The sequence below is a fragment of the Ursus maritimus genome (assembly GCF_017311325.1).
Source record: "Ursus maritimus isolate PB19 chromosome X unlocalized genomic scaffold, ASM1731132v1 scaffold_X1, whole genome shotgun sequence".
Taxonomy (NCBI): Eukaryota; Metazoa; Chordata; class Mammalia; order Carnivora; family Ursidae; genus Ursus; species Ursus maritimus.
The window spans coordinates 26,354,177-26,379,005 of record NW_024423319.1 but is presented as its reverse complement, the minus strand read 5'-3'; the positions used below and the strand labels follow the sequence as shown (position 1 = coordinate 26,379,005).

The window sequence follows — 24,829 nt, the reverse complement described above, 5'->3', positions numbered from 1 at the left end:
ATGGAGCTGGAGGGGGCGTACTACAGCTGGGGGGCAACGAAAGCTAGGAACACCCAGAGAGACGGCGTTCGGAACAGCAGCCCTAGGGCAACCAGGAAATATTTTTCCCCACATGAGGTCCTTTCAAATTCCCTGTGCCATAGACACTACTTTCATTTAAAATGCAGTTGGCTGCTTTCTTGTCTTCCCTGTTCGTTCAGTGCATTTCTGCCCTGATTTCTACCTGAATATGCCCTGAATATGTAGACATATTTCTTTTTCACCGATGACTAACTTTTAAGTGTGGATTCATTCCAGTAAGAAGTCCCCTTCTGCTCTCCCTCATTCAGCAAATCATATTAACAGATTTTCTATAGATTTTAGATGCCACTGCCACCTCTCTCTCCAATACATTGTTGTCAGTCTCCTATTAGCACATTATCTCTTTACTCTGCTAATTAAACATCTGGATGCACTGAAAAGCTGGCAAAAATATCAGGCTGACTAAAAGAGTTCTCTGCTGTCTGGAATTGGTGCATAATATACTGCACAATGAAAAACTGCTTTTTCAAATGGGCGGTCACCTTTATCTTTCAATCGGTAACAAATGGACTAGTGATCATCAGATTGGGCATTCGCAGGTTTCAACCTATCAGCCACACAATTTGAACTTAGTTTTGAAAAGAGGCCAATTTTAAATAAATAGAAACACCAAATGGACTTCAAAACTGAATTCTAAAACCAAACACAGAGCTGATTCAAAATTGGGACTCACATTCTCATCTAGTTATGGGCTATAAATTCCAAGCTAATGCTTCATATTTAATAATTGCCTATTATATAGGGCTGACCCTTTAAGATCTCTGTTTTCTGAGAGAGCAGTGAGACTTCTGTTGAATCTAGAATGGCTGCAGGCAGGCAGCCCAATAATGGTATGCAACCCCCAAATTAGAATTCACAGGTAAGCCCAATCCATGGGCAAAGATCTACTTACTAATTATCACATTGGCTAACACTCCATACAGTATGTCTAGACTGTTACAAAGAAGTGCAAATGACAGTCACACTGCATGTGTGGGTTTCTTCTTTTCTTTTTTCTTTTCTCTTTTCTTTCTTTTCTTTTCTTTTCTTTTCTTTTCTTTTCTTTTCTTTTCTTTTCTTTTCTTTCCCTCTCTCTCTCTCTCTTTCTTTCTTTTTGACTATTACCAGTTCTTTCATTGTTCTGAAGTGGCAGCTGTGGCACCCTCCTGACAGCCCGGCTCAATTTATCAGATAGGAACATATCAAATGTTCACTGATTTTACTTTTAGGGCCTGTTCCTTTTAAAAAGGAATAAAAATAAAAGCCATCAAAAATGAAGGAGGTTAAATTATCTTGAAGGACTAAACAAGGCACACACTGATCCCAGCTTTGCCAACCAGTTAGGGACGATGCCAGTAGGGTCAAGTGGGGCTGATAAAGATCAAGGACGCTGGTTTCTTTTGTATACGCTCGAGTAATTTACTATTAAACTTCTGCTTACTATATGTATGCTCCTGGATGAAAGAACGGTCAGACAAGGGAACACGAATGATATAGGGAAAACCCATACTTTTCCAATCTTTAAAATGAATTTGTAAATATCAATCCTTTTAGGGACAACATCCATATTACTACCTTGAAAGAGATGGACAGCTAGTTCACGATAGGGTATCCAAAAGGATTCGGAAACATGTAGAATCAGTTAATACGCCAGGTGTGGCCCGAGGGATTTCAACTAATCCCTACAACAACCCTGGTAGGTAGACATTCTCATCTTCATTTACACATAAAGGAGGGAAGGCCAAATGTGGTGGCACAGTTGGGAGAAATATGAGAGTCCTATCAACACCCTGCGTTCTGACTACAAATCACATGGTCAGCAGCATCATCTAAGCAATATTACTAGTATGACCCAGGCTGTAAGACCTCCGAGTACCTGACTAATGTAGGTATTTAGAACACACAGAGTGGTTAAGGTCAAAGAACCAGACTACGATTCTCATCTTACTTCTCCACTCACAATCTAAATGATCCTGGACAAATCATTTCATCTCTTGGCTTCTCAACTTCCTCACCTACAAGATGGGGATTATAAAAATGCCTACCCCACAGCGCTGTTGTAAGGATCACGTGCTGTAATCATCATAAAGAGTTTGCCATTAACCAAGTTCTACGCTGTACAGACTGCAAAGAGTCTAGGGATAGAGTCCTAAGGGCAGATGCCAATGGTGTGCAGTGGCAGCTAAAAATGTTCAGACCCACTTCTATTGACGGTGCCTTATCACCAGCCAGAGGGCAATTAGCTTCCGTGTAGCATATTCAGTTCGCTGGAATGTGTTCATTTTGTGAACTCTGCTTGGTTAGGTTGTCAGATAGGTAGGATCCTGTGTGGCTCTAAACAGACACTAATGCTACAGTAAATCTTTATTCATTGAATTTCACAAATTCACAATTTGTTATCATTTGGACAGGGGCTGGATTGAAGCTTAACCTTTCCAGCATCTAGAGAATAGAGGTTCTGCCAAGCAAATTAATAGTGAAAAAGAAATTGAAGGGCCGATCATTCCAATGACTCAGTTAAACAAAATCTTCTTAGGCATTTTAGAAACCCAAAAAAAGGAACTAATTGTAAATCAGTCATAAATTTTTACTGAAGCAGGCCCCCTACCAGGCACTCCTGTCAGCTTAGTTGTTGCTGTTACATGCATGGAAGGTAACAGGACTGTATTTCCTTGGGAAATGGTCTATAATTCATTTGATTTTTTCATCCATCCAGGCTGACTTTCACCCCAGCATTCTGCTGTATTAGTAAGAAGAAAAAGGGAGAGGCTCAAGTGCACTCAGGATTTGACCTGCTCAAATCACTGTTATTACCATCACCTCATACAATTGACTTCTTCTGGGTCAGGAAAGTAAATTGTTTATATGCCACTAATGTTCATGTCCTCTGGTCCCCAGCTGCCATCAGTGGCTTCTCAAATCACTCAGAGTAGAAGCCCATGTCCTCACAATGTCTTAACTTCCTCACAGTCTGGCTCTTCAGTGTCTTTCTCTCTCAGCTCTCTGACCTTACCTCCTATTATCCCGTAACCCTCTTCCCCATTATTCCTATGCCTGGAATGTTCTTTACTCCACTCTCAACATGGCTCACCCCTCATTTCCTTTAAGTCCAAAAGCCACCTTCACAGCGAGGCTTTCTCTGACCATCTTATTTAAAACTGCGCCCCTGTCCCACACTCGTATCCTTTTCCTTGCTTTTAAAAAAATTTCTCCATCACACTTAGCATCTTCTATCATACTATTTCTTTTCAAATTTTGGTTTATTCCCTGCCTCTCACGATTAGAATGTAAGCTCCATGGAAGCAAGGATGTAGTCTTTTTTTATTCATTGCTATTTCTGCACTAGAACAGTGCTGGGCTCAAAGTAAGCATTCAATAAATTTGTATTGAATGAATAAATGGATGCCCTAAAAGTCCTATTTCTATGACATTTACCTAGAGAATAATAAACATTCAACTAGTGCATCCAAAAACATAAGTTATAAATAGATTCTTCATTGATACCACACTTTTATTATCCTCTTTAAATCACTGTATTTCAAACACTAGCTCATTCATTTGCACCACTGCAAGGTAGGCAGATGTCAAGTATGACCAGCCTTAGCTGATAGATAATGTGACAGATCTAGTCACAGAGTGCTTAGGTGAGTTACAGAGTGTAGATTTCCCAATTCTGTAGCCGGAAGATTTTGCATCTGGCATGACTTGGCAGTTTAAGCGCTCATAACTAAGTGATGATCCTTTAATAAATGGGTTGTTTGGGAAAGAGGGGGCCATGGTCAGAAGAGAGTAATTAGGACTACGCTTTCTGATGCTAGGTCTTTTGTCCCAGCTGAATCTTAAAAGTAAATGTGGAGAGAGTGTCTGGCCCTGAAACAGAGCAAATGTTACCAATTCATTGCTCCTTCTATTTCATTTTCCTATTTATTAAACGCTGCAGCATGCTGGTGACATTCAAAACATGAGGCTTATTGATCCATGAGCTTATGTGTTCATAATTCACCCATGGTGCTGATTTCTAGATCTAGAAACACTATATCATAAAACAGGTTTGCAAATAGCTATTGTTCTTAATGAATGATGACTTGTTATGAAGAATGATTCCTGGAAGATCATTCTCTTTTAGGCAATTAACTTATTGATTTTACCAATGAATACAAATATAGACCACTGGAAGAGTTTGTATAAGGGAAGCTTGGAAAACATGTGACAAATAGTTAAAAGATCAGGGGGAAAAGGGCTGCTCTGATTAAACACTCTTATTCCACATCTTTTTAACCTCCTTGACAATCGTTCCACAGTATCAGAAACCACTTGCCTTCCTCTATAACTAGAGTGAATAAAATGTAAACTTTGATGACTGAAGATTGTATGAACTTCACACTGTTCTCTGTATGATCTGGCTAATGCTTACCTTCAGATTCTCAACTCCTACCAATCTCTCCTTGGCTTTTATTCCAATCACAGTGACTTGCCTTTCACTTCCTAGAAGAGCCTAGTGCATTTCCACTGCAGGGCATTTCTACATGCTGTTTCTTTGGCCTGGAGCATTCTGCTCCTGACTCAGGTGAGGCCTCCCTTACCATGTAGACTTGGTTAGGTCCCCCATACATGATTATAGCACTCTAAAAACTTTTATAGCACTCTTTACAGTAAATATGTAGTTATTTGTGCCATTTCTTCTTTAGTATCTGTCTCCCTTCCTAGACCATAAGCTCCATGAAGGCAGAAACTTGTCATTCGCTCCCTAAAGTCAAGCACAATACTTGGCATAAAGTAGTAATGAACGAGTGGAAAATTGGGTACACTCCATGTGACATGTCTGGCTGAAAGGTACACATTTGGTTCAAACATTTAGATCAGCATCATCCAAAAAAATTCCTTCCCGATGATGAGAATGCTCTAGCTCTGTGCTAATAAGTAGTCATTAGGCTCACGTGGCTATATGAGTCCTTGAGACGTGCCTAGTACAGCTGAGAAACTCGATTTTTAAAGATTTATTTATTTTAGAAAGAGAGGGAGGGAGAGAGAGAAAGCGAGCGAGTGTGAGGGGGAGGGGCGTAGGGAGAGGGAGAGAGAATCTCAAGCAGAATCCCCACTGAGCACTGAGCTGGACGTGGGGCTTGATCTCATGACCCTGAGATCATGACCTGAGCTGAAACCAAGAGTTGGACGCTTCACTGACTGAGCCACCCAGGTGCCCCAAGAAACAGATTTTTTAATGTTATTTAAGTTAAATTGAAGTAGTCACATGTGATTAGTAGCTACCATACCAGACAGTGCAGATTTTGGTATCTCCAAATGGTTAGATGTTGGGTGGCCTATAACTTTAGCCAAATAACAAAGAATTTTGAAATTTTTATGAGGTCCTATTTATCATTTTTTTTCCTATTGTGGTTTCCTTTCCTTGCTTTTATGTCTAAGAAGTCATTTCCTGTCTTGAGATCTGTCACCTATGTTTTCTTCTAATTGTGCCTGAGGTTTTCTTACCTTTAACTCATTAATCAGCTGGAGTGTTTTTATTTATCTTTTTTTTTTGGAATATGCTAGAAGTTTAAAACCTAAAATTTTTTTTTCTTAGTAGTTGTCTCAGCACCATTTATTTCATAATGTTTCTTTTCCCTACTGATTTTTGATGCTGGTTTTATAATCCACTAAATTTTTATTTGTACTGGTGTGTTTGACAGAGCTTTTATTTGTTCATTCTGATCTGTCTACTCTTCCATCGGTACCATTCATAACTTTAAAATATTCTTTAATGTCTGATAGTTCGAGCTTATTCTCACTATTTGTTTTAGCTATTCTGATTCAGCTGGTGTGATGTCTAAACTTTTTTTCTTATGTCAATTCATATGTGCATGTAACATATGGTGATCACATTCTCTAAACCCCAAATCGGTACACATGATTAACACATGAAACTGTGGTCATCATTCACATTAATATTAAGTCTTCTCCTCTGAGCACAGGGCTGTGCACATGGTAGATGCTTTTGGACTGAAAGGAAATGAGGTTGAGGCATTTGATGGGTTCGTAATTTCTATGGTAATTAGTTCTTATATACACAATGCATAAGATAGCTTTCCTTGTTTTGCATGTTAAGAAAAAATCCAAAGGTTATTTGTTCTCTGTTCTGTTCTTACTGTTCAAGGAGCTTTTAGGTAGCTCCTAGACCAGCTGTGTCACCCACATATTTCAATGCAGCCCAATTAGTTACTAAGAGTCATAATGCACTGAATTAGAGTGTAACTAAAGTCAAAGCTGCAAGAAATAGCAGCAATACTAATGAGTATTCAACGCTGATTAGAATGCAAAAAATCCAGCCATTCTTTAAGTATCAGCTATAATATGGAGCAATCAGGTACCAGATACTTGAAGCAATTGCTTCAAAGTGATTTTTTTTTTGATTGGGAAGATTTCTTAAGAATTACATTTTAAAAATGAGGACGATTTTTTCCCCCAAAGGTTCAACTGGCGCTTTCTGATTTAATTAAAGTGCACACGTGTGTGCGTGCATGTGCGCACAAACACGCACAAACAAGTATGCAAATATTAATCATCAGTCATATTCAACTAAACGAATCCAGTCATTCTGGATAGCTAGAAAGCTGAAACCACCAAATGAAGGACATTTAGTGTATTCTTAGGGATAATATTTAAACAGTATAAGAATCAAATTATTGTCCAAAATCTCAGTCATGGGGCTTTCAGAGGTTATTTAATCCATCTTTCCATCTCAAGGTAGAACAAGATGTATATTTATTATCAATATCATCTTAATCCTACTAAAGGAAAAAAAAATGGTAATTGGAATTCTCCAGGAGACTTCCCCTGCTACTCCCTAAAGAAATAATCATAAAAATACAGTGAACTCAAATCAGAGTCGTTGAGTTTTGATTCCCACATAGATACACAGCTTTAAAGGAATGTTCAGAGGTCAACACATATTTAGCAAAATCTTCTATACCTTTTGTGTCTATATATACCACAGATATTAAGAATTGATAATCCATTAATTCATTAATATTTAATTGATCCATTCATTAAACATTTTTGGCTGCCTCAAGGTGACCTTGAGGCCATAAAAATGCTTGATAATTAAATATTCAATTATTTTTATCAAGCTGTACTTTATTAAGGCAGGAAACTTATTTTGGCTTAACCCTGAGTTAGAAATTATAATCATAGAGGTTGTTAAAGTATTTTCTGAGCATAAACCTTTTAATCGGTGTATCAACTGAGAAATCTCTATTATGACCTCAGCGAGGCAGACCACCAAGGCTCATACCCTGGTTTTATCATTTCTTTGTTATATGATCTTAAGCAACTTATTTAACTTCTCTGTACCTTGGTTTCCTAATTTGTAAAGTAGTATATTAGTAGTAGTTCCTACCTCACGGGGATTAAATGAAATAATTCAGATAAAGGACTCAGCATTGTGCCTTGTACATAGTAAATCCTAAATACAAGTATGCTAATAGTACTAGTGATTATATTGAGCATATAACTATGGATTCTGGGTCATGCTTAACATGTAACAAGAAAACCATGTAGACAATATAATTAAATGCTTGATGGTGTGGTGCATATGATAAACACCATGGAAGATCGGGGTGGTGGATGCCAGAGGTTTCATGGGAGAGATGGCTTGAGTTGAGAATCACAGGTGTCGAGGAGAAGGCACGCCAGGTAAAGGGGAATATAATGAAAAGCAAATAAAGTGAAGATGAATCTTGGAGGGCCATAGGAGTCCAGGAAATAGTTGATCAGTGCACCATTTAATTGAAAATTTCACTGGCTTCCCAAATAAAATTTTCAATGTTTTTCTCATTCAACATTATTTATCTATTTTTTAATATATTTTTTAAAATTTAAATTCAATTAATTAACATATAATGTATTATTGGTTTCAGAGGTACAGGTCTGTGATTCATCAGTCTTATATAATACCCAGTGCTCATTACATCACATGCCTTCCTTAATGTTCATCCCCCAGTTACCCCATCCCTCCACCCCTCCCCTCCAGCAACCCTCAGAGTTTGTTTCCTATGATTAAGAGTCTCTTATGGTTTGTCTCCCTCTCTGGCTTCGTCTTGTTTTATTTTTTCCTCTCTTCCTCTAAATTTTCAATTTAGATAGATAGTAAACAGTCTCTTCCAAAAATGGGCTGTTATCTTACGTCTAATGCACGTATATGTGCATATGCGTGTGAAGCGGAAGAGGGGGACAGTCTATCATCTTTTAAGGAGTTCACAGGAACTGTCTCATTTAGTACTTAAAATAACCCTATGCAAGAGTTTGTATTATTATCATTCCCATTTTAGAAATAAGGAAATTGAAGCACAGAGATACCAAGAAACTTATCCCAAATCATATAGCAACTAGTAAGTACGCAGCAGCCAGAAAGTTTCACTTCAAAGCCCTGTGCACTGAATCACAAAGTTGCTTCCACTTAAAAGTCATAAAGTCTTGTAACTTTTGAGGTAAACTGCTGGCCAGAACTAATAAAAGAGGAAACTCTTACATCCAGCAATCCTTAAACTAGGATTGCTACTTTAGTGATTTAAGCCTCATGTTTGGATTCAAATGACAACGTGTATAATTGTCTAAGCAGATACGGAAACCAGAGGAATCAAATTCAATGACGTACTTCATTTTAACCTAATGTACAAGATTAGAAAGAAAACTTTTTTTATTAACTTCATGTTTTCTTGAGTAAAAATAAAAAGAAAGAGGAAGGTGAGGATTTGTTGTTTTAGGCTCATTCAGAGATGATGTGGGCTGTTTTGAGGCCTGACTGAACAATGTATTAGATGCTTTTGTTTGTTTGACTAAAAAAGGAGTGGTTAGGTTACCCTGAGGCCTTGGAGCCAATATGGCTTTTGAAAACATGTGCAACTCTTGAGTTAAATATAAAAATTCTACTGTGAATTGTCTTGATGCTGTGTCCTTTGAAAGATACAAAGCATTACTAAAAGGTAGAGACACAAGAGGTTGCTCTAAATAACTAAGAACAAAGAAAATGATTTCACAGTGTGTACAGTGCAGGCATCTGACAGTTTGAACAGGGGTATGTGGATATAATAAACGGTATAATAAATGCCACAGATATGGGAGGCAGCATGGCCGTAGTCATTAAGGAAACAGATTCTGAAGTCATATAGACCTGAACTGGAACCTGGGTGCTGTGACTTTCTAGTTGTGTGACCGTGGAAAAGTCCCATACTATCCCCACCCAAAGCATTAGCTTTCCCATCTAGAAGTAGGGAAAGTAGTGCCTATACCTCATGGCAATGTTGTGAGAATTAAATGAGATATAATGCATGCACAGTTTGCAATATTGTCTGATGATAGCAAATATTCAATAAACTGAGCTTTAAAAAGTAGCATGGCCTTATATGACTCAATATTGTCTCTACGAAGGATTCCCAATTTTCACTCTTCGCCAAATTGGACATCACTGTACTGGGCTATTCCTTTCTTATATTTACATTTTGTAAATAACTCACCTCCATCATTGTCCAAGTTATCTCCACAAAGCATTTCCATGACAACATTGCAGCCTGTCCCACTCCAACCCACCTGACACACACAGTGCCAACCATTTTGATCCAGGGTACATCGCCCATTTCCAAAGCAGAGCCCCGGGCAGCCATCTGTAAAGACAGCAGAGAATAACAATCATGGAGACATCAGAATGGGATTGGCCAACAATGATGTACCTACCTATAGGAAAGCTGAATAAATGGAAGAGGAACTTGCTTGCTTACAAAACCTTCCCAGGGAACTTGTTATCCCTTACTCATCTGTGCTTTTCCTCAGAGAGCCAATTAAGCATTATTAATGCTAACCCCAATTCCCAACCTCTGGTGTAGATCAGATGAAAACTATGATGGGGACAAAAAATGTTTGTTTCTTTTTGAAAAAACAAATCTTCTCAGCTCAATCAAAACTGGATGGATGATATTGTATCGAGTTATGGCCAATAAGCTGGAAAAAGACAGCAGTTGCTGTGAAAAGACACTTCCTCTAACTACTTCCAGTCTGTACTGATTTTTCCCTTGTGATGCACTGCTTTAGGACTTTGGTACGTTGGTATGCAGTTCAGATCATGCCATTACATATTTGTCCCTATAAATGCCTTAGAAACGTGCTACGGTTGCTTTAGGTTTATTTGGCTTTTTTTCTTTAAGATTATCATTGATCTGAGGGCTAAGGATTAAATTTTTTACTTATCCGGTATCTCACTCAGAAGCTAGCATAATAATATTAAGCCCGTAGTAGGTGCTCAACAAATGTTTATGGAATTAATGCGTGCCAAATTGAGACTTTCAGAATTCTAGAGAATGGACAAATACAGTCAAGAGGAAATTGTTGTGCTTAAATGACTTCTATCCATTGATAAACCACAAACACTAACAATGGTCTCTATTTAGACTTTTAAATCCTCTGGGATGCCCTCCTCTTTTAGTTCAGAGTTAGGCCATTCCAAAGGGCATCTGTGTACGTGCCAAGCGCTCAGTGGACAGATGAACAAAGATGGCAATAATGGCATATAGCTTCTGGAATTTTCCCAGTAGCAGCCCAAGACCAGATCTGAATTTTACTGGACAGAATCCAATCAATATTTTTTTTCATTTGCTGTCTTTGAAAGAAAATTCCAGAAGTATAAAGAACAAAATAATTTTTTGAAAATCTGTAGGCATAACCCAATGTTCCTTCCAAATGGTTTTTTAAGTAACTATCAACAGACCAGACGAGGAAAAAACTTTAAAATAAAATGACAGATGGCTGTTAGAAAATATGAAGACTCTCTTTCATTATATATATTATATGTAAATATATATATATTCCTCAAGAAGTGGTACAGGATGAATATATACAGTTTAAGAAAAGAATTTATCTAGCTCCATTCATTTAGTTCCCTGATCATAGATATACAATGGATACAGAGAAATCAGGGATAACTTGGAACATATTCAACTTTCTCACGCTGAGGTAAAGAAAGGTACCAGGATATCTGACAGAAAAACCCTCACCGTCTCTATAAAAGTCAGCTCCTTGGGGGGATGCAACATGAGTTACTTACAAGGGGAGAATTCTGTCCTTGAAAGGATACTGTACATGGACTTAGAGCCATATTGTTATGCTAAAGAAAATGTTCATCTATCCAAACCTAGTTCATTTAATCATTACCTGCCTGTGTTATACACACAGACACACACACACACAGACACACACACACACACACACACACACACAATACTCCATAGAAAGACAAAGAAAAACAGTTCTTAAAACTGCTTGTCAATCCATTATACATTATGGCAAAAAAAAATGACTCTTTGATTTTGGAAAAACAAATTATTTTTTAGTCGGACTATCATAGCGGGAACCTGACAATATCACACTTAAGGAAGCCTGACAGAAGTAAAAAGACAAACCCGAAACACGAACGAACAAAAAACCCCACCCACCCTTCCTTTCCCACATGCATATTTTCCATTTACAATATTTTTCTGTTATAAAATGAGAAAAATCTTACCTCGGACAGCGTCTAAGTAGTGAGCTAAAAGGGGGGAAAAAGAGTGATTGAATGAATTTCTGGGAGACCACAGCTATCCAACATGTATTAATGGTCTACCATCTGTTGCCTGGGAGGAGAACAGCAAACTGTGAACTGCTGAAATGCCTGCAGCTCAAAAGTTGGTACACGGGCCTGTGCAGTTTGTGAATAATATTTTCTGTGGGAAAGATATTAATGGCTTTTCTGCAAGAAACTCTATTAGGCTTCCTAAAAAAGTGTCATATTTCATTAAAAGTCTAAGAACTGCATTTTTACATTTCAGTAATAACTTTCATGAAAGAGCACTAGCTTGAGCTTCTTATTAGTAATATCTTTAGAAGGGAGTTCTGGAGTAACCACCTTCAGTAATCATCACAATATTTAAATCCTCGTATGTGAAGGCAATAAACTTACTGTAGTGCGGGAATGTAATTACTTATGCTGTATCGGAATCTCACCCCTCACCACCTTTTTAATGAATCTTAAATATTTTCCACAGACACAGAACAAGACTTACTGTATCTTTAGTAGGGTAGTAACGCAGTTTATTAAGATTATATGTTATATATAATATACATTACTTTGGCAGGTCCCAACCGTTATAACAAAATATTTTCACCTAAAAATGAAAGCGGTGGTACAGTCTGGTGGGGAAAAAAAGCCCACAAGCAATGAACTGGGTATCCAGAGGCCCACGCTTGCCTTTGCTTGGCATGAGATTTCTGTGTGCTCACGGAATGCCACGGGAACGCTCTGTGACCGACTTTCCTTAGCTGAACAATGGAAATCTGACTTGTTCGTCTACACATGAAGGAGGCCTTTGTGGCAGATACATGTATGTGTCAAGGACTTGGATTTTTTTTTTCAGAAAAATAAAAGTATTTTAAAATTGAGACTCTAGTTATTATTACTGTTTTTTATTGTGTGAAGACCGCACGGTAGATTCATTACATAGGCTCTCTCATCCCTACAGATGGTTCTCCCAGGCAGCATCCTCAAAATTAGTGAAAGTCATGACAAGGGGTGGGAGAGGGTTGATGCCTCAGTAAACTCTCTATACTACCCGATAAACAATTCAACACAGATGTTCTATTGATGGTAGGTCAGGAGTGCCTTCCTCATATACATTAAAGACAGCTCCTAATGATAGCGAATGGCCTCGGTTAAAGTAGACCCGTTTAATGAAATTGCCTCTAAGTGCTTTCAAGTGAAACAACCTATACTTTTCAAAAGGAAAAATGGTCAGGGAATGTTATGTTCACAACAAAAGCACTTCTCTTATTAACTAATGACACTCTATTCCAATGTATCATCTTTCATTTGAGTAACTCGATGCACCAGAAAACAGAAAATATAAGGAATACTGAAGTAATGAGCAAAGAAATGGGGTAAGAAAAAAATAAGATACTATCAACAAAAGAGGAATACTCCCGGTTAACCAAACTTTCAAACTTGTGGCTAACCCTTCTCCCTTTTCTCTCCTCCAACCTCTAATTCTATGAAAAGCCTGGTGATTGATCACTAACATGCTTTTCCTTCTTCAGTTAATCCAACGTACTTTGTTCAAAGTATGGAGGTACTTACCAATTGTGCAGTGGTCGCCCTCCCATCCAGGGCTACACTCACATTTTCCATCTTTGCACTGGCCATGCTCGGCACAGTGAGAATGACAGGAGCGTTCTTCACATGTTGGTCCTACCCAGCCTTCTTCACATTGGCAAATTCCTCTTGAGCAGACTCCATGGCTCCCACACTCCATGGTACAGAGCTCTGTGGGAAATTCAAAGAAGACATATTTACATATTTTATTAAAACCAGAGTCTGTTCTTTACAAAAGACATTAGAATTACCAAAAATCCCACTCTATATTTATATTTTAAATATACAAACCAAATGTCACAAAGACCTCTAGCATTTCAGTGAATTTGCAAGGAACTCTATAAAAAAGATAGTTAAGTCTCTAAGTATAAAATAAACCTGAAGTCAAATTGATTTTGAAAAGTCCATAAAATGATAATGGCATTCAAGGCTTAGAAATGAAGTCAGTGCCAAACAAATGTCAAGTGGGTTTCACTAAAAATTCATTAAGATCACAAATAATGTTACAAGGATTTTATGATGCTGCAAGCAATCACTGGGGAAAACACACACACACATAGTAAAATTGTGCTCTAACTTCATTCAGGAAGAGAGGTTCTACAATTGGAAAGATAGCTTTCTAATAAAATTTATAATATGCAAAAGGTAAAGCTGCCAACAATGGTAATCAACTGGTTTCCCTGAACATACAAACAGTATCTGCATTTACGTTAAGCATTTAAAATGAATCCTGGTTGATTAAAATACAGTCTTATCTTGAAATGTCATTCGTTATTTGGCCAATATAATCAAGTTGTATACTGGCTCTGCCGAGGCTCTCTCCTCTGTCCCCTTGACTTTTTGTTGAGACATGCTCAATATTAATAAGCTTATGACAGTAGAGAACCTAAAGTAAAAGTTTGGCAAACATTTTCCTTGACTGAATACCCTTGCTGGAGGAGGAAATGGGGGATAAAAGCCTACAGAGAGAACACAAAGGGAATAATGCAATAGGTTTTGGGTACAATTGGCCATATACACTTGAAAGAAACAGAGAGTGTTTTGGAAGCCAAGTCACCTATCTTTCATAATCTCAAATTCTGAAACTGGTTTTATATATTTAGAAGTATTGGTATGTGATGATATTAGTATTAGCCTACATCACCTGTACCTAGGCTTTTTCTATGTAACAAAGGTTTCTACTGTACAGATAGCAGAGTTATTTTTCAGTGGGTGAGAATATTCTTCTGATAAAGCCATGGGTATAGATTTTATTACTATCTAAATCAATTTGTTCACTAATTCATTCACAAGTATTCTCTGTGGGTCAAGGTATGATAGAAAGAATAGTGGCTATGAAATAAGGATTCCTCTGCATAAAAGCTGTGTACCCTTAGGAAAATTACTAACATGCTCTCTTAATCTCTGCTTGTGTAACTACACAATGGAAGTAAAAATACTTATATCTCACAGGGTCACTGGACATATCTGAGACATATTTTGGAGGTAGAACCAACAGAAGTTCCTCAATACTGGATATGAGGATTGAAGGAAGGGGAAAAATAAAAGTTTTGGCTTAAACAAGTGGGTGGATACTGCTGCCATTAATGAAATGGGAAAGGCTAAGGGAAGAGTAAAGTAGTAGATCACACATTAACTTTGAGATAATGTATAGACAGCCAAGTGAATTTGACAGGCCAGGGCTGGAGATATGAAACTGGCAATCACTAGCACACAGGTGGTATTTAAAGGCATGAGACTAGATGATATCCCTAAGGAAAGAGGACAGACAACCCTTGGAATGAGCCCTGAGGTATCCCACGATTTAAAAATAGGGTATAAAAAGAGGAATCATCGGGGTGCCCGGCTGGTTCAGTCAGAAAAGCATGAGACTCTTAATCTTAGGGTCCTGAGTTTGAGCCTCATGTTCGGTGTAGAGATCACATAAGTTAAAAAAAAAAAAAACTTTAAAAAAGGAGGAACCATCAAAAGGAGACCGGGAAGGAGAGGCAGTGAGTGATAGGAGGAAATCCAGGAGATGTTGGTCTAACACCAGAAGAAGACCCTTTTTTCAAGAAGAAGAGAGTAGCTAGCAGTATAATATTACTGAGACGTCAAGTGAGATTTGGGCAGAGAAGTGTCCATTGCATTTATCAATATGGAAATTGTTGGTGGTTTTAGGAAGAGCTGTACTGATAAGGTAGCAGTTGTAAAGTCAGATTTGAATGGGTGGAGGAGTGAATGGAAAGCTGTGCGTGGGGTCCACAGATTGTAAGAAAAGTATAGAACCAAGAAAATACTAAAAAAGGGGGCGCTTTGCCTAATAAATGGTGATTCAAGTAGGCTGATCTTGAAATAGCACCTACTCTCTATATCTTGGTTCTGAATATCTAATTGATAATCTGGATTTCTGATTTCTGTTCTTGTCGTGAATCTGAGTTTGTGATTATGCTCCCTTTAATGGCCTTCCCCAAGGCTGGACTGAAAGGGCCTTTCGAAGATTAGGGAGCTAAATGGGTCAAAGCCAATCAAGTCAGAGCTAACAGAAACAATTAGAGGCAAATTTTTATGTATCTTGCTTTATACAACTATAAGCTTCAGGCATAGAAAAATACTGTTCTGGTGATTTCCTGGAAAGTAATAGGACTAGATGAACAGTATCAACAAAATGGCAGACTAGCTTATTCTTAAACCATCTCAATATAAACCTTAGAACTGTTGAATATAATGTAATAATTTTAAAAATTACAAGAAACAGAATTATCAAATGCCAGAAGCAGAGATGATGGTAACAGCCAAAGAAGTAAGCATATAAGTCAACCTTCTGATATCTCTGAGTGGTTATTATATTCAGTAATGACTAGGGGCTTGGAAATCTATGTCCACAGAGGAAAAAGGGATGAGATTTTTGGCCCATTAAAATGGGGAGTTAGACTGAAATTCCTGCAGAAAGTAAGGACCCTTGAAGGGGTGCAATCTCAGTGAGATGGGGACTAATAAACTCTATCCACTAGCCCAGAGGGATGGCAAGGAAGTATTAACTAGAATAAGAATAATATCATTAATAGTAATAAATTTGGGAGTTAGAAAACAATATTGAAATAAAATACTACCTAATAATAATATGTGCAATAGCATGTCCTGAATGAAATATTTCTAAAACTTTGTACAATATTCAGGAGTTAAGTAGGTACTTTGTCAAGTATGCATATAAAAACTTAAAGGTGAAATTGTTTTTAGTAATTGTGACCTCAGTAATTTTTACTATTCTCTCCTGATAGAAACTGGAAAATCTAGGCAAAATATATTTAAAAACTGTTGGACATTACTGGAATTCACAAAAGAGTAAAGAATTACTGGGCCACATTCTAGGAGAAAAAGAAAACCCAGAGAGGTGAGTTTGACATTTATGGGTGCTTTTCCTCTAGAAGTATCTGTCAGCTCTGGTAGAGTCAGCTGAAGACTCAGAAACTGGGTAGAGCTTTTGTCAGTCTCATGGATGCTAAAAAAAATATTTGGCTACATAATGGCTAAGAAATTTCTAATACTGAAGAAAATATCAAGCCAAATATATGAAGCAAAATTGAAGAAACAAAAAAGAAAAAGACAAATTCACAACACAGAGACTTTAATGGCCCCCTTTCTCATTAACTGATAGAACAAGCAGGCAACAAATCAGAAAGGATATGAAATATTTGAGTAACATGATTATCAGATTTGATCTAACTGACACATATAGAGCACTACAATAAATGATACAAAATGCACATAATTTTCAAGTACACATGGAACATTTACAAATATTGACCATATGCTGGGCTATAAAGCAAGTCTCAACGTATCTCAAGTATTGAAATTATTATTATTTTTTTAAAGATTTTATTTATTTATTTGACAGAGATAGAGACAGCCAGTGAGAGAGGGAACACAAGCAGGGGGAGTGGGAGAGGAAGAAGCAGGCTCATAGCGGAGGAGCCTGATGTGGGGCTCGATCCCATAACGCCGGGATCACGCCCTGAGCCGAAGGCAGACGCTTAACCGCTGTGCCACCCAGGCGCCCCCAAGTATTGAAATTATTTATAGCATGTTGTCTGCCCACTGTGGACTTAAACTTGAAATACAAAGATAAACAAAAGGTAACTATAAAATGCACATAAGTTTGGAAATTACAAAATATACATCTAAAAAAAATTATGAAACAAAAAGAAATCATCATGGAAAGTAGAAAATACTTTAAATGAATGAAAATACAATGAACATATCAAAATTGGTATAACTAAATCCATGTATATAGGAAAACCTAAAAGGTAAAAAGGAAAACCAACTGAAAACAATGACCCATGCATCCATTCCAAGAAATTAGAAAAAAGAAAAGCAAAGTAAACTGAAAGAGGGTAGAAGAAAGAAAATAATAATTATAAAAGCTGAAATTAATTAAATAGGAACAAACATACAATAGAAAGGATCGAGAAAGCCAATGCTTGACAATTTGCATAGCCTAACAAAACTGATAAACATCTGATGGGAACTGATCAAGAAGAAAATACAGAAAATCCAAATAACCAATATCACAAATGAAAAAGATGACATTGCTATTAAATGTATGACATAAAACATCATAAAAGAACATTACAAACAACTTTTTGTCAATACATTTGAAAATTTCAATGAAATGGCCAAATTCCTAGTACACAACCTACAATAATGAACACCTTCACATAAAGGAAACTGAAGTTTCTATAAAGAACCTAAATCCACAATGAAAAATATTCCCACAAAGAAAATCACAGTCTCAGATGACTTCACTTGTAAATATACCAAACTTTTAAGGAAGAAAAACTACCAGTCTTGAATAATCTTTTTCAAAGAATAGAAAAAGAGGAAACACCACAATGTGAGTTATGAGGCAAGCATAATCTTGATATAAAATCCTGACAAGAATATGACAGGAAAAAATACAGGTCAATCTCACTCATGAATACGAATGCAAAATCTTAAAACACTAACATAACAAATCTAGCATTACATAACATGAAATAATATAATGACCAATTTGTGCTTATTCTAGGAATACACAATTATGTTAATATCTGAAAATTAATCAATGTCATTCATCACACATCTGGAATAAAAGAGAAAATCATATGGTCATCTAAATAGATACATAGTAAGTACTTAGTAAAATACTAAACATCTATTCATGATAAAGGCTCATAGCAAATTAAGACTAGGAGGAACTTTAATCTGATAAAGATTAGCTACAAAAAACCCTACAGCAAACATCTTATTTAATAGTGAGATGCTGAAATAGTTTTTCTATTATTGAGAACTGAGAAAAGATGCCTACCTATGATCATCACTTCCTTTTTTTGAAATATAAACTGCTTTTTAATTTACACACACACACACACACACACACACACACACACACTAACAAACCAAACATGAAACAAAAATCTGTGGGATTTAGACTGAATATCATCATTTCTATACACCATAATTTTAGAGGTCCTAGGCAGTGAAATAATGTAAGAAAAAGAAAAAAAATATATAAAAATTAAAAAGGAATAAATAAAACCATCATTATTCAAAGATAGTATGATTGTACATATACAAACTACAAAAAGAATCTGTATAGATTAATTATTAGAATATGTGAATTTGGCAAGTTCTCTAGATATTAGGCTAATATATAAAAAATTCTCTTTATATCAACAACAACGAGAAAAATTTAAACCATGTATAATAGCATCACACCACCATATACCTAGTAATAAATTTAAAAAAATATTTGCAAGACCTATGATGAAAACTGTAAAACTTTATGAGAAAAATTAGAGAAGAACTGGATAAATGGAAAGCTATGCCAAACTCATTAATTAAAAAAAAAATTAAAGATGTCAATTTCCCCCAAATTATTCTGTAGATTAAATGCAATCTCAATCAATACCTTGGCAGTTTGTGTACGTGTGTGTGTGTTTGTACATGTGTGTAAATATTAACCAGCTAAAGAAAGAAGCAGAATAAGGTGAGCAGATGTACTCTAGCCAACAGCAAGACTTACTGCAAAGTCATATTAACTTAGACAGTGGGTATTGACACAATGGCAAATAGACAAATGAGAGTGAATAGAGTCCTAAAACTTATAAGGATCCTTGATTTATGGTTAATATGGCACTGCAGGCAACTGTGAAATAAATTTGCTGTTTTAAGTTACATGGTTCTGGGAAACTGAATATCCACCAGAAAAAAAAACCCCTCACCCCATATATAAAATCAATTCCAGATACAGTGTAGTAAACACAAACTATCAAAACACAACACAAGAAACACAACATAAGAAAAAAAGTCATGATCTTGGGGTAAAAAAAAATTCTTAAACAGTACACAAAAATGCTAACCATAAGGGTAAAAATTAATAAATTGGGCTGTATCAAAATTAAAAACTTCTAATCAAAAGACAAAGAAAAAACATGCTATAATTGGTAGAATATATTCACGGCACATATAAATGAAAAAGCTTGTATCCAGGATATACAAAGTACTTCTTCAAATCAATAATAATAAGACACATAACTCAATAGAATAATGGGCAAAAGATCTTGGGATGTCTGTGTGGCTCAGTCGGTTAAGCGTCTGACTCTTGGTTTTGGCTCAGGTCATGATCTCAGGGTCATAAGACTGAGCCCTGTGCTGGGCTCTGTGCTCAGCATGGAGTCTGCTTGAGATTCTCTGCCTCTCCCTCTCCCTCTGTCCCTCCCCCAACTCTCTCCCTCTCTCTCAAGTAAATAAATAAATCAAATAAAATCTTAAAAAAAAGAAAAATGGGCAAGAGATCTGAAGAGGTACTTTTGGATGATATGCAAGTCTACAAAACCATACGGAAACATGCTTAGCATCATCACTTGTCAGGGAGATATAAAATAACATAACAATGAAATACCACTGGACACACAAGAATGGTTAAAATCTATAAGACTGACAGTAATAAGTGTTGGTGACAATGTGAAGTAATAAAAAGTCTCACATACTACAGGTGATTGAGTAAATTGGTACAACCACTTAGGAAAACTCTTTGACATTATCTGCTAAAGTTTGATATATGTATTCCTTATGGCTCAGCGATTCCACTTCTTAGCATTTACTCAACAGAAGTGCAAGCAAGCAAATGTTCACTGAAAGATATGTATAAAAGTGTTCATAGAATTATATGTGCTAGCCAAAAAATGGAAATGCTTTAAATATCCAACAACAATAGAAGATACAACTGTGGTAATTTTGCAAAAAAAAAAAAAAGTATGTCACAATGAAAATGGATAATCTACAACTATGTGCCATAATATAGATGAATTCCTCCAAAAATAATGTTGAGTGAAAGAAATGAGATGCAAAATCATACATACTGTAAGATTCCATTAATAAAATTTTTGGAAAGCAGGCAAATATCAGAAGTTCAAGATAGTTATGCTGGGGAGGAAGGAAGGAGGAGGTAATAATTGGGGAGGTCCATAAAGGAGACCTCTGGGCATAGTATCCTACATTTTGACTTGGGTGGCAGTTAACAGGTGTTTTATACTTAGATAATTCACTAGACTGTATACTTATGACTTTTATACTTTTCTCCATATATGTTATATTTTAATAAAATGTTAAGAAATTAGTTGTAATGACCAGAAGAACAGAAACATACAGAACTTTACAACTTCCCAGGTTGAAAAAGAATGAAGATAACTCAATCAAAGAAAAAGCAGAAAAGGGGGAACGACAAAGAAAAAATAATTATAAATAGGAGAGACAAAAGAAGATTCTGGGCTATAAATCCAAACATGTCAGTAATCCCTAGTAAATGAAAACTAACTGAACTTGAAATTTAAAAGAGAGAGACTCTGGAACTCAGTGGAGAAGAAAATCTAGTTATGTTCTTTCTGTTAATAAGAGATGTGCTGAAATATACTAATACAAATTTGGTAATAAAAGGAAACAGGCATTCTAGAAAAGTACCATCCTAGAGAAGCTATAACATTATCAGACAAAATAGATTTCAAGGTATAAAGCATTATTATGGATAAAGAGAGTCATTATGTAATGATTAAAGGAATAATTCATCAGGGAGATGTAAAAATTCAGACCGAATAAGAAAATATAGCTTCCAGATAGATAAAGCACAAGCTGATAGACTGATAATAAGACAAACTGAAAATTTCACAATCAGTAATAAGAAGCTAAAAAATTAGTGAGGAAGTAGAAAATTTAAATAGTACAATTAACAACTTTAATATACTGGACATACATGGAACCCCAAAGCTAAGACTATATGATATATATTCTTTTCAAGCACATAGAGAATACTTACTAAAACTGACAAATACTAGTTTACAAGGCGAGGCTCAATAAATGGCAAAGATTTTACATCCTACAGATCACGATGCTTCAGCAAAATGCATTAAAATTAGAAATCAATAAACAAAAAGCAAAAAAAAAACACCACAGAAAAGTGTTTTTTAAAAACACACTTCCAAATAATTCATGGATTACATAAAAATTATATTGGAAATTAGAAACTGAATAACACTGAAAATACTATCTATAAAAACTTGTGGGATACAGCTTAGACAGTTCCTTAAAGGAAATTTACAGCCTTACATACATTTAATAGAAAAGAACAATTGAAAACTAATGAACAAAGTGTCCAACTCAAAAAGCTAGAAAAAGGACTGCATATAAGCAGAAGGAAGGAAACAAAAAAAGGTAAGAGCAGAAGTTAATGAAACTAGAAACAAAGAAGCAATAGAGAAGATCAACAAAACCAAAATCTGTGCTTTTGACATGAATAATAAAATAGAGAACCCTCTGGCAAGAGAGAGAAAGGAAAATAAGAAAAGAAATGATACAAATAAACATTAAAGATTAAAATATAAAAATAAATGAGAGTGCTATGAACAACTTTATGCCAGTAAGTTTGAAACCTTAGAAGAAGTACACATTTTTCAAGGAAACAAAATGGACTTGAGAAGAAATACAAAGGCTGAATGCACATTAAAGACACTGAAAATGGCCCACATGGTTTTGTATGTGTATTTTGCTAAATTTCCAAGGAACAGAGAATCTCTACTTTAAGCTATACCAGACAATAGGAAAAGAGAGAAGTCTTCCTGAATGATTTTGTGAGACTACTATAATCTAGTGCCAAAATGGGGTAAGAAAAAAAGGGACTTTTCTATAGGCCAATCTCATTTATAAACATGGCTGCAAAAATCTACAATAAAAGATCTGGAAAGCAAACCAGCACACACACATACACATACGCAAATACAGAAATTATAACTGGGGTGCCTGGGTGGCTCACTTGGTTAAGCATCTGACTTTGTCTCAGGTCATGATCTCAGGGTCCTGGGATTGAGCCCCAACTCAGGATCCCTGTTCAGCAGAGAGTCTGCTTCTCCCTCTCCCACTGCCCCTCCCCCAACTCATGCACACACTCTTTCTTTCTCTAATAAATAAATAAAATCTTTTTTAAAAAAGGAAATTACAACCAAGTAGGCATGAACGGTAGGATGGTTTAACTTTTGAAAATGTAGTCATGTAATCTGTCACTGAATTAATCCATTTCACTTTAAGTTCATTTCATAGTAGATTAAAGAAAAATTATCTTAAAATACAGAAAGAGCATTATATAAAACTCAGTTCCTACTCATGATAGAATCTCTCAGCAAAACAGGACTAGAAGAGGACTTACTGGATATTATAAAAGTGATTTACCAAAATCCTAAAGTAATCATCACATTTAGTAATAAAATAATAGAGATACTCCTCTTAAAGTCAGAAGTACTACAATTAATGCTTCTAATTCAATGTTGTACTAGAGATGTTGGCTAGTGTGATAAGGCAACCAAAAATATATAATGTGTAATACCTGAAAAGGAAGAGACAAAATGGAATGTATAAGTAAATTATGAGAAATAGAGGAGGACAGCAAAGTTGTTGGATACAAGAACAACAGAAAAAAGTTCAACATCATTTCTATATATGGAAGGCAAGTTAGAATATGTACTTAAAAAATCTCACAATAATAAATCTAGCAAAAAAAGTTCAACATTCTTTTATATAAGATTTTTAGAATGTTTTTCAGAACTTGGGAAGATGACACAGTATAGGGACCCTGAACTCACCCTGCCCCATGCTTATAACTAGGTATCATCCACAACCAAGTCAATAAGCCAGAGAGTGATTTGACGACTGGCAGAACAAACACCATAACTAAATATGGAGAAGAAGCTGCATCTGAAAGGTTAGGAAGGTCAGAAAGGTGGAGGGAGGCTGCCTGCAGGAGGGATTGAGCTGCATGGGGAGGAAAGGGCAGAGAAACAGGCCCTCACACCAGGGATTTCACATGGGGAGGACTAATCCCCATAACATTTGGCTTAGAAAACCAGAGGGGCTGAATTCTGTGAGTTTGTATAACCACCTGGACTTGGGAGCCTGGAGCTTTAAGTCAGCAGACTCAACCCTAGGTGAGCTGTGAGGGTGAGTGATAGCTGGGTCACTGCCCTTAAAGAGACAGCAGCCTATGCAGAGAGGCAACATAAAAATGACAGTTTACATAATGCCAGAGGCAAATGGGAGACAGATCTATTCAATCTGATTTCGGAGAGTGTTGGAGGACTTCATTGAAAATGAGGGAGTTGGAAGGTACCATTTTCCTCTCCCATACCCCAGCATAAACAGAGTCACCCATGGCAGGTGGGGTAGCACAGACACTTGTAACATTGGCTCAGGGCTCAGGGCAAATTTCATTAAAGCTGAATGAGCAGTCAGTGCAGATACAGTGTAGCGCCCAGCCACACATGCCCAGGTACCCACGTACGCCATGCCCACAGGCCAGGTGCACAGCTGCTGCCTCACGCCATGCCCAGCCATTGCACTGTGCCCTCCGCCACCCTGGCACACAGCCCTTAGCCACTGCAGCATTTTATCTGGCATAGCACTAGTGGCCCAATGAAAATTTTGCTAACACTGCCAACCTGCTCCCAAGCTCCCCAGTGGGCACCGCCCCTCAGAGCTGGCCTGTCTGGGTCCCACTAGCACCACAAAGAGTAAGCACAGCCTGCAACAGCCAGAGAGTCAGGGCAGATGACTGCACTGAAAGGAAAAGTGACTCAGGCACAACAGCAGGGCCTAAGCAACGCACATAGGATACTCTCCTGAAGTACCACGTCTGGTGAAGAGGGGATGCTGCATTGCAGGGCACTTCAGGAGCTCCTCTTCATAAAGTCACTACATTCAAGAGCAGAAAACAAAGCTGACTTTCTTAACACACAGAAACAGACACAAAGAGACAGATAAAATGAGAAGACAGAGAAATTTATCCCAAATGAAAGAGAAGGACAAGGCCACAGCCAGAGATCTAGCGAAACAGAGATAAGTAACATGCCTCATAGAATTTAAAGCAATGATCATAAGGATACTCACTGGACTTGAAAAAGGAGGAAGACATGAGTGAGACCCTTAACACATAGTAGAGATAACAGGCTCAATAAACGAATTGAGAAACACACCTTGATGGAATGCAGCAGGATGGAAGAAACAGAGGAATGAATTAGTGACCTAGAAGACAGAATAATGGAA

At 36.8% G+C, this 24,829-nt stretch overlaps 1 protein-coding gene across 6 annotated transcripts in view; it reads right to left on the bottom strand.

The window, feature by feature from the left end:
• Window positions 1–24,829, bottom strand: part of TENM1 (teneurin transmembrane protein 1) — a 535,869-nt gene that overhangs the window by 157,759 nt on the left and 353,281 nt on the right. For 3 of the 6 annotated variants that reach the window (XM_040628223.1, XM_040628229.1, XM_040628232.1), the window contains exons 12-14: window positions 13,211–13,396; window positions 11,606–11,629; window positions 9,570–9,716 (exon numbers count right to left, since the gene is read on the bottom strand). In XM_040628223.1, the coding sequence (XP_040484157.1) occupies window positions 9,570–9,716; window positions 11,606–11,629; window positions 13,211–13,396 (357 nt within the window). Of the gene's footprint in view, window positions 1–9,569; window positions 9,735–11,605; window positions 11,630–13,201; window positions 13,397–24,829 lie in introns of all 6 variants that reach the window. The other 3 variants (XM_040628235.1, XM_040628247.1, XM_040628241.1) reach the window with 2 other exon arrangements.